General features: G+C 42.0%; 1 protein-coding gene across 2 annotated transcripts in view; it reads left to right on the top strand.

Moving 5' to 3' along the window:
* Positions 1–16,780, top strand: part of MED27 (mediator complex subunit 27) — a 177,777-nt gene extending 160,997 nt beyond the window's left edge. For both annotated transcript variants that reach the window (XM_053374948.1, XM_053374942.1), the window contains 2 exons: positions 11,164–11,241; positions 15,273–16,780. In XM_053374948.1, coding sequence (XP_053230923.1) covers positions 11,164–11,241; positions 15,273–15,407 — 213 coding nt within the window. In that variant the 3' untranslated portion in view covers positions 15,408–16,780. The remainder of the gene's footprint in view (positions 1–11,163; positions 11,242–15,272) is intronic.
* The last annotated feature ends 1,819 nt before the right edge of the window (positions 16,781–18,599 follow it).

Here is an 18,599-nt window from a genome sequence, read left to right as displayed (position 1 = left end):
GAGAGTATTGATGGTTTCTCGGTAGGGAAGGTCAAGAAGATTACTGATCTCTCCCTGCAATATATGCCTGACAGTGTTATACTCAGGCTAAGGAACCTAGTTTACATGGAATGACACTAAGGGGCCTAATAGGACTTGTCTAGCATCCTATGCAACATCCTAGAATGCCACATATGGAGAAGTTCTTCAACAGATGTGGAAAATAGTTTCCTAAAAATCGAAAGTTTTGAAAAGCCATTGCTCAAGTTTGTCAAACAAATACCAGCAAGAGACTCTTGAGCTTGGCCTGGCCTGGAGGCATGCCACTATAATTCCTGTATAGATATTTCTTGAAACTTTTGGTGCCAGGATTCTGTGTTCACCCAGAAGTAAATAATTTTGACCTGTGATGCCAGCTTCCTCCAGATCAAAGAATAGCTTCAGGGAGGTAGGTAGCAGCCCATTCCCTGACTAGCATTAAGAGGCAGAATAACACAGTAGTTAGTCTGTTACCCGAGAGACAAGTGAGAATTAACGGATTAAGCAAACCTTTCTCTCCCTTCTGAAAAATATATTCCTTATGTCAGGTAGAGAGGAGTATAATGCAGAGCAACTTAGGACAAAATCATCCATGATAATCCTTCATCAGTAATGCTTTAAACTAATTATAGCCCATGGAGTAGCTTTCATTCTTGCCATTAAATGGGTTTTTATGTTATAAATGGGTCCAGGCTGTAGGCTTGGCTTTCTTAATGCTTTAGGATTCCAACATTAGATACTGTGTGTGTGTGTGTGTGTGTGTGTGTGTGTGTGTTCATGCACACACACACATACTTGCGTGTGCGCGCACACACACATTTATGAATGCTTTCTTTTTCAAATGCTTGATACAGAGGAATTAAAAAGCCAGTAGTAAGATGTAACTTGCCTCAGGTTCATTGTACACAGCCCCATTCACAGACCACATAAACCAATGTGCTTAAGCTGAAGTCCTTCTAATCCCACAGTGGTCAATGGCATTGATGCATTGTAAAGATCTGACTGTATTCAGCATTCTCATTCCGCTACTGCAAGAGCCCTTGCGCTAGCAGACGGCAGTTCAAAGGTTGCACAACAATGGAATCCAATGCAACAGTTGTGCTAATGGAACCTGGTTGCACAACAGCTGGTTCTTGTTATGCTCTCCGTTGCACATCAATATTTGGTAATTCCCCCTTGTGCAACAATACCCCAAAGTCACTTTACACACAACTTTTTGTCTTTCTGGCTCTGTTTTTTATTCTGTAGCCTAGTGCCAGAATTAGGTGGCCCACCTCCTGTCACTGCCAATATATTACTGCAAAAGCCTACTTAAACCTGTGGCCCTCCATGTTGTTGGACTGGTGATGGAAGACCAGGAGTGCCAACTTGAATAAAATATTGGGGGGGGGGAGGCAGGTGTGGCACGCACACACCATATGAATGGCAATGCCCATCAACTTAGGGGGCAGTCCCCTCAAATACTTTATTGTAGGGGCAAAGGGGTTGGCTCCTATGTGGAGGACCCTGCTCCCCCAAGTGTATGGTCAGCCAGAGGTCTGGTTCATCTTTTGAGGAGTTGGTGTCCAGATTGGACTGGGCAGGGAAGCCACATAAATATCTCCTTGACTGCAGGTGTGTGTGTGTGTACAGTTTCTACCCATCTGTGTGCTATCCTTCTTAAGCGTTCTCACTCCCAATAGCAATGCCATGTTTCCAGTGACTCCTTTATGTGGTAGCCCCTTGGAATATCACAACATTGATTTCCTTTGAATGGCAGGTTTTTCAGAGCCAGACTGTTTTTTACTCTCTCTTCAGTGGCAATAAAGCAGCATCTGGAGCTTGCAGAGCTACCTGCTCAATGTAGCTGCCAACATGTTAATTTCTTAGACAGCCACAGCACGGCCCTTTTGGGTTAAAGAGCAAAGGCCTCCGTCCTTCCCAATCCAGCCCTGTCATGTGGAGCTTAATTCGTCTTGACTTCTTTGTTTGCAAACTCTGCCTGTGTCAGCAAGACTTGTGCCTTCCCCTGATTAGTAGGATCCCCGAGTGTGTTTAATTTGATAGGGGAAGAGTGTTCCCAGAGGGCCCATTACAACTAAAATGTACAGGTATTTACAGAGGTTCCCCTGGAGATTTTCTTGAACTCCCTTTCTGGGGTGAATGAGCTTTTATGACCATCCAGCGAACCAGCAGGGTGAGTCTCAGAGAATAGAGCTTAAAAATACAGGGAGGAATCTCTGAAAGGGCAGAAACACAAAGAGCCGAGGAAAGGTTGGCACATCTCCACATTTTTCTGACATTTTAAACTCTGCAGGTGCAGAGACAGCGCCGATCTTTAACCTTTTTATTAGCTCCTCGCACATCTCCAGCTAGTAAGGAAAAGTAAGAGCTTTTTTATTTTCTTTTTATCATCATCATTGAGGGTCTTTGTTCCCACCCTTTTTTCAAAGGCAGATTGTGAATTTTGCGGTATAAAAGCGAAACCCTAGAAGAACATCATATTCTCATTGTTATAGCTATTTTGTTAAAATAAATTTTAAAATAGGTATATATTTTAAAAAATGTGTTTCTGCCCACCCACCCCCATTTCTCTAGCTGCTAGCACTTTGGTGTCTGGCCATGGTTTGGAGGTTGCCTGAAGGAATGCTTCTCTCCATAGGAGCCTACCAGTTGCTTCAGTTTGAGAGGGGAGGCCCTGCTTAGAGTCTATTCATCAAGAAAAGCTTAATCTAATACAGTCATACCTCGGGTTGAAGTAGCTTCGGGATAAGTATTTTCAGGTTGTTCGCTGCAGCAACCCTGAAGTAACAGAGCACGTTACTTCCGGGTTTCGCTGCTCGCACATGCGCAGACAGTCATAATGACGGCACATGCATGCACAGAAGCAGCAAATTGCGACCCGCAGATGCGGGTTGCATTCGCTTCTGGATGCGAACAGGGCTCCAGAACAGATTCCGTTTGCATCCAGAGGTACCACTGTAGGACCAGAATAATTTGTAGAAGACCTTCCTCAGTGATGGCCACAGAATACCCTGATCTGGTGAAAATCAGGAGGAAAGTATAAGCTTCCTGTTTCATGGAATATTTTCATCAGTAAATTTTATTTTTATTCTGTTTTCTATTTTTACTCACCGCTTTTGAATTACAGAAGAAAAATAGTATATGAGCACAACAGTAATGATTGAGAAGAAATTGGTCAGGCCATAAGACTGAGAGAGGGTGAGAACTTAGCAGATAAGATGGGAACTCTGGAGTGGAAGTAAATGGTGTGCTGGTTAGAGTGTTGGACTAGGACCTGGGAGACCAGGGTTCAAATCCCCACTCAGACATGTAGCTTTATGGGTGATCTTGGGCCAGTCATCTCTCAGCCTACCTATTGCACAAGGCTGGTTGTCGGGATGCTATGGGTTTGGGAAGAGAGAGAGAGATAGAGATGCCACCCTGAGCTTCTTGGAAAATAAGGCTGATGTTTCATTTATTTGTTTGCTTTTATCTGTTTTTACGCCACCCTTCAGCAAAGCTACCAGGGCAGTATACAAAGAAATAGTAGAACCTTTTCTTTTCTTTTCTACAATGAAATACAAAAATACAGAAAAAACAGACCAGGAGCATAGAAATTCAGCAGAAGAAGTAAAACCTAACCAGCAGCATTGTTGCTTAAAACGCAGCATGGTTGGCACTAGGCAAACCTTCTTGGAAAAGGGAAATAGTTTTAAGGGTGCTTCAGTGCATAGTCAGAGGCTGCAGGCAACCACCTCCCTTCAGGGTTACACACAGCAGCTGCTGGGAGCTATATATAAATCACCCCTAGAAACAACATGGGATGCAGCCCCCATTCTGCATGGTGGGATCAACACAAGTCCAGACATGCTTTGCACGAATGAGAATAAGCTTCTTACATCTTTCTCAACAACAGAGGGCTAAACATTGGATTATATAGAAAAACCATGCATTTAAATATAACCATTATTGTGCGTGGGTGTTTTGTTTGAGGAGGCGACCCAACAGTGCATCATAGAATCTTTGCAAACTCCCTTATTTTTCATTATTTTTTTGTAATAACATTACTTATTAATTATTGTTTCCCTTCCCATCCCAAGAACTTGGCAGCAGGCTGTGAATATAGTTTTAAAAATAAAAGAAAAAGAATCAGGTAACATCATCATCAATAATTGTTTCCCAAACCAAGAACTTGGGATTGGTAACAATTGTTTGTTTCTATTTCAGTGTAAACCCACTTTCATTTAAAACCCACTGACTCCAATCCTGTCCACCAAAACACAGTTTAAATGAAGAATTTTCACACTGCTTCCAGAATACACCTAGCCTTGAGATTGGGCCAGGTCTCAATGTGAAAGGAATTTCAAAGTAGAGGGGCTGCCGCCACAAGCCACCCTGGACCCCCTATGATCCTGGCCTGGTTTTGCATCTAAGTTGTCTACCTATAAAGTTTGCAGTCCTAAAGTATTGTTTTCCTCCAGTACAAGGGCACATAAGTATTGTAATATATGAAGATGTATTCCTGTCATTAATCTCTGTGAATAGGTGTGTGGAATGAATGCATGTATGAGTCAAGTACAGAATATTGACAGTATCTGCTCAAGGACAGGTGATGGGCAGCTCCAGGGTCAGCCTATTGAATTGGTATCCTGCATGGCTGAATTGTGAAATTGCAACAACTGGATTTTTTAAAATTTTCAAAGGTTGTTAACCAAAAGGTTGGTGGTTCAGGCCCATCCAGGGATGTCTGAGGGCAGAATTCATGCATTGCAAGGCCCCATCCAGCTCTTCAATTCTGTGATTCTAATTTTTATTGATTGCAGCCAATGGCCATTACAATATAAACATAAAACACATACAGTAAGCTCACAACTTGCACTCAGTTTATTTACACGTTCACAACTTTACACAGGGAGTGTGTGGGGAGTAAATAAACGATGATGAAGAGCCAGGGAAACCCTCCACTCTCTATTTAATTATTTCCCATCTCCTTACACCCAGTGAATTTTTCTCAATTACCAGGGTCTGGGAAGGTTGCAGAAGGGAAGCTGTCAGAGCTCTCTCACAATCTTCCCAGACCCCAGTTAGCAGCACTCCAATACCACACGGGGGCAGTTCTGGGGGTTCCTGACTTTGCATGATCTTGCGTTTGCCCATGAATCCCCAGAACTGAACCCTCTCATAAGGGGCAGGCCCACTGTATATGTAAAACATAGGGTAGCAGTCATTGGCCCAGTAACACAGGGAGAAATGCTAAGAATACAAATAGACAGGTTTCAAAACATTCATTTAATTTAGTTTGGTGATTCTAAATTTAACTCAGAGCAGTGAACCAGATAGTAATCATAGGCATCAAATAAATAATATATATGTGTGTGTTAAATTTTATGTCAGGTTGTTTTTAATGTTTAATTTTATCTGTATTTTTAAAATGAAAATTACTGGTATATAATGTTTTATGTAAACAGAGTACTAGTTGCTTGTACTCTTTTTGTTTAAGCAGTATCTAAATGTTATTAAATAGGCATCGACTTGATACACACATGTGGTGGCAGTAGTCTCTGCAATCAGTTAGGTATTTCCTACACTATCATGATTTTGGAATTTTATGAAACATGTATGCTTCTGAAATCTATTTCCAGCACAGAAATGGAGACAAGCATGAACATCACACCATTTAAGAATCCCAGCTTAGTATTGTGTAAACCAGGAATCTTGGTTTACAAGAAGCAATGCTTACATGTTAAACAAAACAATATTCCACTCTCAAATAAAGTCAATCCTTTTTAATCAGCCTATCACTGTAAATACCTCGCAGGAAAACCCCCTGCACCTGACCTTCTAAAGTTTGTCAGTAGGGACTGTGATACCTGCAGTTTTCAGCCAATTGTGTCAAAAAGAGCAAAGGTAATAGCCATTTATTTATTTCCCCATGATAGCCCATGGAGCAGCACAAAACTTCAATTCTCCTGAATTGCAGTTCTGATTTGGACATGAGGCAGGCAGCTTCCAAAATATTCCAAGCTGAATTGAGCCAGGTTCCAAAGTGCCAGACTCAGTTCCAAATGGATTCTTGTGCGTTATGGATCTCTTAAAGGAGTTTTCTGCTTCCCAGAGCTGCACTAATCCAAAATGTTCATCTTTGCAACTCTCCTTCTCAGTAAAACTTAAATCCAAGGAAGAAGAAGTTTGGCTTAGATGGCAAAATAATGTTTAAACTGAACAGCAATTGTGGGACTATGCTAATAAGTGAAAGCGAGAAGTATTACAGGATGTCAGTCATATAACATCACAGATAAATGTTGGAGAGGAGAATGAAACCTTCCCATGGGACATATATACTAATGAAACCTTTGCAGTCTGGTTATTTTTTATCCTTTTGTCAGAGAAAATGTGTATTTGAAAGTTTTAATTTGAGGAGCACTAGTGTGAAGTTCCTGCTCTAAGTCAGGTTGGGTTTTTTCCTCATCACTTTGCAGCACTCAACATCACACTGTTTGGTGCTACTTCTGTGGGGTTCAGGGTGTTCCCACCCCTTCCTCCTCTTTCTGTTTGGAGCCCACTTTGATCTGTGTTCGAAATGCTTTCTCTCCCCCCCCCCATTTGCTTCTGGTACCAATCACCTGCTTTTTCATTGAGAAAACATTATTAGTATTCCAGCAGTGCTGGGATGGCTTTTATCTCCCAGCGGAATCTCATTAGCTCTGCATTACAATAGGAACAGCATATGTCTGCTATGCCCAAATAGCCAGTCAGTTTGAATTTGTTAATGGCAACACTTTATTTTTCCCCACAGCAAAGTTTTCCCCACATCTTCAATGCTAATAATACCCCCAAAAAGCAACTTTGTTGTGGAAGCGTTAAAAAGAAAAAAGAAAACACCACAAAATCAATTCGTTGGAGGTTGAAATGTAGCAGAAGGAGAGCTGTTGCTAACGGTTTGCTTTTATGTGTGCCTGTTACGTAACTAGGAATCTAAGCATGCTGTGTGAAGGGGAAAACTAGGGCATGACAGATAGCTTGCAAGTTAGAATGGGAATAAGCTAATTACTGGCAGTTGGAAGAAAGACAGTGTGCAATTATACTGTGGCTTTTTAAGACTTTTTATTGTGCGTGTCTGAATATACCAGCTTTTCTCAACCTGGCGCCCTTCAGGTGCTTTGAACTACAACTCCATCGTCTGGATCCATCCAAAGCACCCTGGAGGGCACCAGGTTGTGGAAAGGCTAACACACACGTTAGAGGTAGTATACATTTTGTGGATGAGGTGGGTCTTGTTGATCTCATCTAACTTCTATAGCAAGGGAGGGAAACTTATGTAGGAAACGCTAAATCAGGAACTGAGCACAAGAGCCCTCTCCTCTCCCAGAGTTTCCAGAAACCAGTATTCAGAAGAATTACTGCTTCCATCCACGGAGGCAGAGCATAGCCATCATTTCTAGTGGCCACTAATGGCCTTCTCCATGGATTTGTCTAATACTTTTTTAAGGTCCTCTAGGTTGGTGGCCATCATTGCTTCCTGTAGGAGCGAGTTCCATAGTTTTAACTATGCACTCTGTGAATATATCCTTTCTTTTATCTGTCCTGAATCTTCTATAGTTCAGCTTTATTGGGTGTCCACAAGTTCTAGTATTGTGAGAGAGGGAGAAAAACTTTTCTCTACCCACTTTCTCCATGCCATGCATAATTTTATCGATTTGTTATGCAGGTTTCGTCCCAGTAAAACCATTAGGAGGGGGAATTGTCCCAAGCCCAGTGGGTGGCTACCTCACCACCTCTGTTTCTTTAAGATATCCATACCTCAGCTTTTGGGGTATAACCCTGACAAGGCAGCTCACAACAATGAATAAATACAATACATTCTGGCATTGCAAACATGCTCTCCCTCCTCTCCTATTTGCTTTGAGAGATTGGCGGTGACTTGCACCTATCCCTGCATGGCATCAAGTCCATCCTGATCGAGGCCAGGCCATAAGTGCTGTAGTGCAGTAGCAGTCGGTCATCCAAGATGCTCCCGACTCCCTTGCTAGCATATAGAGGGGTAGATGACACAACAAAGTAGAGACAGAAATCGCCTTTGCCACAGCATGATCACAGCATGGAGGAGAGACATAGCTTAGTGGTAGAATATCTGCTGTGCATGCAGAAGGTCCCAGGTTCAATCCCCATTGACATCTCCAGGTACGGCTGTCAACGTCCCCTTCCTGAAACCTTGGAGAGCTGCTCCCAATCAGTATAGGCAGTACTAAGTAGACCAATGGTCTGTTCAGTACAAGGCAGCTTCAGATAGATAGATAGATAGATAGATAGATAGATAGATAGATAGGTAGATAGATAGATAGATAGATAGATAGATAGATAGATAGATAGATAGATATGCTTTTTATTAATTTTCATACTTAACAAACACACTCAAGAAATTAACAAAAATGATAAAATAATAGCAACAGAAACAAAACATACATCCATAAATCCATACATTCTTACAAAAGAACTTATGTCACCATGTTCTTAATTCCCAATTCCTTATCTTCCCCAATAGACATCCGTCTTCCTCAAAGCGGACCTGTCTTATCTGTTTAATAAACTGCTTCTAAGGCAGCTTCCCATGTTCCTTTTGTTTCTGGAAGAGGCCAAAGACCAGTGAGAAACAAAGCCCTCCTGGTGCAGTGAGTCAGGGCTTTTCTAGATACAGGAAAATAAAAAGGATAGGGAAACAATGGAACAAAGAAGATCCGTGTAGCAAAAGGAGGACCCAGTGATGAGTCCCAGCCTTGTAAAGGAACAAGGATCCACCCAGCCTCCTCAGAAGTCTGGGATTATTGGGACTCCTGGGATACTCAAGAGCTGTCCTTCCCACCTCAATAGGGAAAAGACCCCTTCCTTTCCATTGTGTGCATCTTGGCTTAGTTTTCTAAGACAAGGGGCAGAAACAAGATGCTTTTCTAAGACAAGCCTTTGGCCCTCCAGATGTTGCTGAACTACAGCACCCATTATCCCTGGCCATTGGCCATGCTGAGCTTGATGGGCGTTGTAGTCTAGCAACATATTTGACCTACACCAATATATGATAGTGCCTCTTCCTAGTCTGTAAGGCAGATTGAGGTGTGTGTGTAAATCCATTGCTCTGGACTCTATTGCAGCTGGTCTCATTCACAACTGGCATGCAGCTGCCAACCTGCAACAGTGTTTCTCATGTCAGCTTGCAAGCAAAATATTTTTTGAAGGAAATTACATGTCAACCAACTGAAACACCAGGGGACTGGTTTCCTCCTCCTGTTCTCTTGTTGCATTACATGGGGCAAGAAGGATATCAACTTCATACCTTTGGCGTGTGTGTGTGTGTGTGTGTGTGTGTGTGTGTGTGTGTGTTTTGAGCAACAGCAATTGCTGGTTTTTTTTAAAGAAACAGTAGCAATTCAGGAGGATGTGGAGTGTAGGGAATGTGACAGAAGAGAACTTGCAAAAGCTGTAATTGTGGCAGAGCTGAGGATTTTCCTCTATAATGCTTTTTCCCGCTGCTTGTTAGTGATTCCACAAAGCTGCACTGGGCTTCATTCATGGAGCCACAGCCAAAAGGGAATTAATCCCCTCTTCGTTGCTGTCATAGCCTAAAACACAAAACCCTTGATGTAGCTGCTTTCTCAATATGCCATCGTGTGCTGCTTTCCCCTTAGTACTACTTAATTGTGCTAACAACATTGTTGGAATCTCTCTGGTACTCCTAATTTTAGGAACTTCGTTGGGGGTTTTTTAAATAAAAAAACTATGAGTCATTAGTCCTGGGGACACAGATAGTTACATAGATTTTATGCTATGAGCTAGGTTAGGAGTGCATCTTTTTGAGCTTCCTTTCCTTTTTGTTTTTAAAATTGCAGCCGTGTATGAAAGGAAGGACCATAGCTTAGTTTAAGAGCATTTGCTTTGCATGCAAAAAGTCCCAAGTTCCATCTCCAGCTTCTTAAGTTGGGCTGGAAAAGACCCCTGTCCAGAAAACCAGTGCCTGTTAGTGCAGACCAGGGATGTGGCAGCTGTGGCCCTCCCAGGTGTTGCTTGGATTACAACTCACATCTTCCCAGATCATTGGCCATGGTGACTGAGGCTGCTGGGAGAATGGGAGGTTTCCCTTACCTCTTGTAGATGGCACTGAGATAGATGGACCAAAGAGCAGGCTTTGTATAAGGCAAGTTGCTAGGTAACATTGGTTGATGCTGAAATGCCCAAGCCTCCCTGTTCATTTTGTATCTGAGCTGCTGTAGCTTAGTGGGTAATAGTTTAAGCTGTGAACTTGCCATATGGCTTTCCTTATCCCAATCCCACCTCCACATCTGTAACATGGGAATGATAATACTAGCTTATTGTATTGGGTTGGGTGCTTCTGAATGATTGCTTACCTTTTACATGAAGTGCCTCATGTATTTGAAATTTGCTTGTTTCTGAAAATTATTGTTTTCCCGTGGCTTCTAGAGAGCATTCTACACCCAGGGATGGCACCTTCCTCTGATCTGGATTAGCCAGGATCCACACCAATCTCATTCTCTACAGAGGAAGGGGCCATCCCACCCTTCAGGCCAGCCCTACCTATGACTGGGGATCTCTTGGTAATCCAAAAGAGCGCAGTTGATGTCACTATTTTTTGGTGGTGGAGAGGGGTTGCTTCTTTTGTCCCCTTGTGTATTTTGACTTCTGTGTTTTTGATGTGCCTTGGTTCTCCATTCGTTGTTGCTTTCTAGTCTGTGTTACCTTTGATCATGTAGATATTTGTGTTCAAGGGGGTAGGGTTTCCCAATTCCCCCTTCCAGCTGCAACCCCACATGCTACATCATCCTAAGTCTTTCTAGAAAATCCAGTGAGCCTCAAGAATGACTTTTTGTGGGGGGGGGACCACTGGCTGTAGCAGAATGGTGGGGCACAGGAAAGCCCAATACTGTGAACATTTATTATTCATTAATATTTTGAAATAATATCCCCTGTCCCACCACCTAGCTATTTGACACCAAAATACTTTGGATACCTGAAGTCATGCTTTACTTCATTGTGACCGCTTCTGTTAGACAAGTCAAGAGAAGGGCCAAGTGGAAGATACATGGAAGGAGTTGTACGTTGTCAAAACATCACTGACAAGTCTTCCTCTCTCCCTCCCTCCTTTCTTGTCACCTCCAGGTAACTGATCATGCTACTACTGCCTTACTGCATTACCAGTTGCCTCAAATGCCGGATGTGGTAGTCAGGTCATTTATGGTAAGTTTGATACAAACTCTCTCAACTGGCATAACTTTGCAGTGTAGTTAATAATGGCATGTGGGGTTTTTATGAAAGTCTTGAAAGGCTGTTTTGGTCAAGGCAAGAGGGGGGAAAAGGGAAAAGGGAAGCAGCATTGTCTGTTGTTCATCCCCACCCCAGGATACTGTTGGAAGATTTTGGAAATCTGGACAGGGAGCATACTGGAAACTACAGCCATTGGTGTTTACCAGAGCATGTCTGAAAGTGTATTGGTGGAGCTGTTCAACAATATAATGGGAGAAAACAAGGAGCACAAGCTAATCCTGGCTAGAGCAATTACAGAATGGTGCCTTTTGCCCTTCAAAAAGTCCTAGTGTATCTGCTGAAGAATCCTACCCTGGATCATGTGTTTTACAACAGCTGTCACCTCATTGTATTAATTTACAAGGCCCTTAACTTGGGTCCATGATACCTCAGAGACCACCTGAACCTTTATATCCCATGTAATCACTGAGGTATTTGGAGGAGCCACTGTTAGTGGTCCCTCATGGCTCAGATGCACCTTTCATATACACCAGGAGCCAGGCATTCAGTATTGTGAGCCCAAGTCTGCGGAACTCCCTCCCACTTGAGATCAGCAGGCCCCTTTCCTGCTGAACTTCATACGCTTGACAAAGATTTAGTTAATCCAGCAGTATTTATAGTTTTAACTCACTTTTAGTCTTATTGTCTTGGGTTCCTGTGCACCTCTTAAGAGACCACTGTGATTAAGTAGTTCACCAAATGTTGAAATAAATTAGTAACAACATATAATAAATGGCAAAACTCACTGAGCATCTGACTAGCTAAGCTCCATGTGAATGATGTGCCTTCCTCAGCGTGCCTTCCTTTGAAGCGTCTATTAACTGCCAGTGCACTTTTGATGAGCGGCAGCCAATCATGGCAACTCAGTTCCCCTGCTGCAGCACGCACCTGAAAATTAATGTGCAGAAACTGTATGGGACACATTTGTCTGAGCCATAAGGTTTGCTGTATTGATTCACTAAAGCAGTTCTGATAACTTTTAACAAATCAACGTCAGGATGTTCACCCCAAGTGCCAATAGCAGTAGGCATTTCGCATATCAGGTGTGCAATCCAGTTGACAGGATGTGGTGAAGTCTTAATTGTCCAGACAAGAATGAAGGACTTCCTTTTTAACCTCCTTTTCCTTCCAGCAAATGTTTTAAGCACACAGTTTGACCTGATTTTCCTTTTTTAAAAAAAAGAATTTCAATATGGTTAAATAATGATAACCAAGTCCAATGAAGCCAGTGTAATCAGCAATTGGCTTGTGCCCTTGTGTTCACTACTGGCCCTATCTTGACTTCTGCAGCCAGAGAAGGCCTTAAAGAAAGTTATTGATAGGCCACTATATACAAACAGAGAGAGAGAGAGAGAGAGAGAGAGAGAGAGAGAGAGAGAGAGAGAATGCACTTTGGATGAAGAGAGAAGGGTTTGTTTCAATAAATGGAGCCAGCCCCTTCTTCAGAGAACAGTTTTCTCTTATTGACATAATTCAATAGGATTTCAGATGACAAGATTCATGAGCATCCTTCATAGCACAAATCTGTCTGTCTTGGAGGCTTTCTTTCTTCTTCTATAGCTGCATGTCTCCTTGAGCTTCAAATTAAGTTATATAACGTTGCTTCTTACTTAGGGCCATGGGGATGACCTACTTCGGGGGCAAAACCTTCCCCTGGAAACACCTTGCTCAGCATTTGATTTCCTTTGCCCTCCTCCTTCCCCACCTAGCTTGCTGTCTCCTAAGGCCTGAGGGCAGAAAGTGTAGTTTTAAAAATACAGTCTAACCATTAAAAAAAAAAGGCAGCTGAAGTAGAAAATGTTACTGCCTCCTTGACCTTGACCGTCCAACTTAAGGCCAGGCTGGGTAGAGGAAGAGCGCATCCTGTGCACATAGAAGAAAAGGTGGGGACTGGCTCTATTGTTACTGTTTTTGTAGAGGAGATATTTTGCATGCTTTTAATATTTACTGTTATAAACATTTTCTTGTTAGCAAACATTTGCATGATGAGTGTGGCACTCCTTGCCTGAAGAAGTAGAAGGAAAATAAACATTGCATAATTTAATTTGCTGAAATGTTTGGGGTTTTTTTTTTCACACATGGCAGGCGGTTCTCATTAAACAAATGCTCCATCCTTGTCTAATGGAGAGCTGATTTAGAGATCTGCTGGCCAGATGTCTAGGGAATAGATGGAAAATCTGTGACACTTTGGACGCTGCTGGACTTCCACCTTCCCTGACCCTGAAGCCAATGGGAATTGGGTTTCACATCTGGAAGGCCCCAGGCCTCCCCATGTTGGGTTTGCGGGACGAGGCTGTATTGCTGCAGAGTGTCAGGTCTCCCTTAATGGTGTCCCAGACTGAAATACAGGAAGCTGCTGAGTCACACCATTGGTCTGTCTAGTTCAGTATTGTCTATACTGACTGGCGGGGTCTCTCCAAGCCCTACCTGGAGATGCCATTGAGTATTGAATCTGGGACATTCTCCATGCAAAGCAGATGATCTAATACCAAGCTATGGCCTTTCTCTATATCCTCTGCAGTCTAGAATATATTATTTGTATAAATAAAAGTTTATATTTAACAATCTCTTGGCTTTTGTTTTTGTCTGTCCTTTCAAGGGGCCACTGTATGAATCTTCATTTTCCATAAGTAGATGCAACTAAAATTCAGTCTGCCCACCTGCAAGTAGGCATTTGGGGTCAATATAGTAAAAAGTATCTCTGTAGAGATAAGGCTATGAACCCGATGCTTTGCATACAGAAGGGCCTTTGTTATCCAGCATAACCAGCTGAAAGTGCAGAAAATACTACTGCCTGAAACATAGGGGGTGGAGGCGCAACTGCCAGTTTTTGTCGGCCAATTTTCCTACCCTGGTGCTGTTGGACTCCAATTCCCATCAGCCCTGGGCAATATCACCAATGGTCAGGGATGATGGGAGTTGTAGTCAAACAACATTTGGAGGGCTGCAGGTTCCCTGTGACAATAGTGAAACATACAGACCAATAATGTGATTCAGCATTAGGCAGCTTCATGTGTTTCTGTTCCCATCTCTGCCCTGGGAGTTGCAGAAACTGGTGTGTTTTTTATCACTGCAGCTAAAATGGACCTGATCATATTTATTTGTTAAATTTATTATATCCTGCTTTTCCTCCCTGAGGAACCCAGGGTGGCAAATACATGAGTGATAAACAGTTTAATCATCTAAAAACATCTCCAATACAGAAACTGACTGGGAAATACCTCTATTTAAAATGGTTGTTGAAAGAGGATGGTTTTAATTAGGCGCCAAAGACAACAGAAATAGCATATATCATGGCATATATTATATATTTCCCCAACATTAGCAGCGCTGCCAAACAGACCTGCCCTAAAATTGGCAACTCTTCCTGCTTTCCCAGATTCCTGCCTAGTCATGGCCTTCTTTCTGAACAAGATTTAAATCCATGTTGGCCATGAACAAAATATATCTGCATATATTCTTGCTGAGACTTAAGGCACATGTTTGAAAGGATAGCTGTGAAACTGGTTTTCGAAATGTTTCTGTATGATTTCACATTTCTGAAGCATGTGGCTCTTGGATAGATGACGTTTGGATGCAAGAGGCAGACTCTAGCATCTCATAATGAAAAGGTCACTTTTTATGAGCTGAATGGTCAAGCTGAATTTGATTTTGGTCTAGCTGCAAGGAAGTCCAGGCTGTCCATGGTGACCCTTTAGTTACAAATACCTGCTTGTCACTGCAGGAATTTCTGTTTATGTTGTTGCTTATTGAGAGAGGACAGGCATTCCAATAAAGTATACTATCAGCTATACTGTGACCTTGTGGGTTTTTGGTATACTTCCTTCTAAAGTCTGCCTCTCTCTAGGCTCAAGCCAAGATGCATTTCCCATCCTCGGCATCATTGGTCTTGACAGAAGTGATGACATTGGGAGTGTCCCTATTAAGTTTCCTCCCTTCTTTCTTTTTCTTTCCGACTTTTTAAGACCTGGTTAAGAAGTTACATAAAGCTGTTCCAGGCTCCATGCCAGCGCTGCGGAAGGTTTCTGCAAGATGGTCTACCACCCACATGGCGGGACTTTCGGACACTGGAGGCGTTCCATGACACCTGTAGGCAGTAGCACAACCTGGAGGCTGACAGAAGTCTGTGGAGGAAACAGACTCAGAAGTTGGATCCCAAGAAACACCTCTTTACTGTTTTCCAAATATCTGTATGGACAACTCGCAACTTAATTTGTACAAATTCAGCTTTATGCGCTTGGCTGGGGGCGGGATGTAAAAATAAACACATGGTAGGTGTTGGGGGCTGGAGGAATCGGCAGTCTCACTCATCATTACACTCCTCTTAGAGGAGCATTTGGAGGTGCAGAGAGAGAGAATAATGGCCTTTGTAGTGGCCTAAATTATTGGCAAATAATTTAGAATTTTGATTTCCTTTCTCATATTTATTTTTGTTTCAGATATAGCAGACTTTTTGTTATTTGTTGAATTTCTATAGTTTCCAATTTATGACATGTAACTTTGATTTGTTTCCTAATTTTTATAGAACCAGTTGGTTTATGGTGCTATTCTAATTTTTTCAATGCAATATGTAAAGATGTTGCTGCATGTTTATGTTGTTTACATATCTTATTCTTTCCTGCCATACTGCTCCTTCCATAGAACCACGCATCATTTATTCTGGTAAATCTATATCTGCAATAGGTTCAAAATGTTCTGAGATGGTTGTGGAGATGGCTTCGGCAGCTAATTGGCTGGTTAGTAATGTAGTGTCACAATGCCATGATTGTGCAGTTTCATGCATCCTTAAAATAGGAATAGTAGACCACACTGGAGAAGGATTAGGTCACCAAGAAGGTGCTGATTTTTGCTTCTTGAATTTAAGTGGAGCTAAGTATATAATCTGTTCCAACCTCCTGCCCCCCATGCCTTTGTGAGTAGGAACTAGAATCCTTTTCTTTATCCTTCCGCTGTTCTTGTGAGAAGCGCAGGCTTTGAACAGAGCCTCCCCTCCTGCCTCAGTAGAGCCTCCAACCCCAGTCCCAGAAAGCTCTGCTTCTCCTTCACTCTAGTCCAGCCAGCCACTTTTAATGACTGATGTTTTAATGTATTTTTAATCTTTTATTAGAAGCCACCCAGAGTGGCTGGGGAAACCCAGCCAGATGGGCAGGGTAGAAATAAAATTTTATTATTATATATTAAACCACTGTACATCAATCAAATAATATTTCTTAAGAAATTTTTAAAGAAAATTAGTTTTTGATTTTGTTTTCTTAACAGTTATTCATAATGGTGTAGATCTGTCCCAATCAGGATCAGCAGCCCAGTTCAGGTCTCTAACTAGGATTGATTAATCCACCTTCTGCAAAATTTTGAAACTGTTTTAAGTGTGGAGGTCAAAATTAACCAAATTTTATTTGGGGCATACATAGAAGCTAATGTGAAAGTTAGAGGATCTGCATTCCCTTTGAGAAAAATGAAACAGTGCTCTGTTTCTCTTTTAATTTGTTTGCAGAAAAAGGGAAAAGATTTTGAAATGAAATCTGAAATCCATCTTCTCTTCATTTGGTTGCCCAACCATTTAGAATTCAGGATAAAAACTTTTACAGGTTCAGACATATAAAAATATGTACCTGAAAATGAGATACATTCTGCATCACTACGTAAATAAATATCAAAATTAAACATATAGTAAAAACATATAAAACATATAAACATATTAAAAAAAACCTCCCACGAGGTACCAACTCCAGATGACAAGCTCATAAATATTGCTTCCAATATACTTGTGTCCCATCAAGGTTCCAAACATGCTAGAAATTAAAAACAAAGAACATTAACAATGAACAATACATAAATTAAAGCAGAATTCCATCATAATCATAGAATTCTGTAACACTTATTATAAGTTATTACTTATTATACGTTAAGCCCCCTTTTCTCTGACAGTTTTCATAAATTTGTTTGTAATGAAAATTTTGTCAAGACAATGTCACGAAAAAATGCTGCAATTTCTTTGGTTTAGGAACTAGCGTGCAATAAGCATAAGCGCAGACATGTCTCCTGGGTCAATTGCAATCGACCGGTCGATCATGGGATAGATTTTGATCGATCGTACCATGGCTCATAGGAATTGAAAGAGACAATGCCAGCCAGGAGGGCAGTGCGCAGGAAAGCCGTGGAGCCCATGCCACCCTCATCGCCTCCGCCCGCCGCCCTCTGCCATGGCCACTGAGCGCCCTAACGCTCGCTTGGCTGCGGCTGGAGCGACTCCACAGGGGCATGGCCGGTCAAGGCTCGGCTTAGCTGGGCTTGCTCACCGCCACAGCAGGTGCTCTGGCTGGCGCTGGCGCTGCCTCTGCCTCCTCGTGGCCACCTTAAGGACCTCCTTCCTGCTCCAGGTGCTACTGATTTTCCACTCCGCTGCTCTCTCCACGCCCCACTCCAGCTGCCGGCTTTGCCTGATGCCCAGCCAGCTGGCCGGCCCAAGAAAGGTGCAAGGCACCTGCCTCTACCCTCAGAAAGCCACAGCCCCAGGCAGGGAAGTGGGGGGCGGCAATGAGGCGTGCAGACTCTGTACTTTGTTCCCACTCTGTTTTTATTTCTAAGATTGTAACAAGCCAGAAAATGAAGACTCACAGTTCTGGGGGATGTTGTTTGCTTCTTCCTTTTGCAAGATCAAATATATCTTTAGAAATGTTTAAAGTTTAGTTTGTTTATTTTTTTAAAAGATATTTATTGAAATTTTCCACTTTAATACATTAAAAAAATCAAAAAAGAAAAAACAAAAAAGTTAAAAACACATAAAGTTTACAATCTTTATTTTTCTATAACATATTTCCCTGACTTCCCCACACCTCCCCTTCTTATATTCCAATTCAAATTGTTAGTTCAACAAGTTCTTATCCCCAATTTTTAACCTTTTTCTATTTAGTTCATTTAAAAAAAGCCAATTTTACCTTATAAACATCAATATTTATACATCAATTTTCATTCTTAAAACTTTTTTCTAAAGTCGACCCAAATTCCCTTCCACGACTTCCCCAATTTTCATACAAATAGCAAAACAAAATAAAAGCAAAAACAGATTGTAATTATGCACCCTTTGGATCCCCAAACTCCACCCCCCCCTTCCCCGGTTTCAATCCCCAACAAATGTCCATCAGTCTTGATCTGCTATCAGCCTGGAGATCTCACGTCCGAGGCTCTTAATTCTCTCTCAATTCCTCTCTGCCGGTTTTTTTTGATAGTCCTTAATATTAAACACCAGATCTCGGAGAAGCTCTAGCCAAATGGGATCCATATTTCTTCCA

Source organism: Podarcis raffonei, chromosome Z, assembly GCF_027172205.1.
Source record: "Podarcis raffonei isolate rPodRaf1 chromosome Z, rPodRaf1.pri, whole genome shotgun sequence".
NCBI lineage: Eukaryota > Metazoa > Chordata > Lepidosauria > Squamata > Lacertidae > Podarcis > Podarcis raffonei.
Note: the sequence above shows the minus strand (reverse complement) of the source record. Positions and strands in the feature narration are given on the sequence as shown.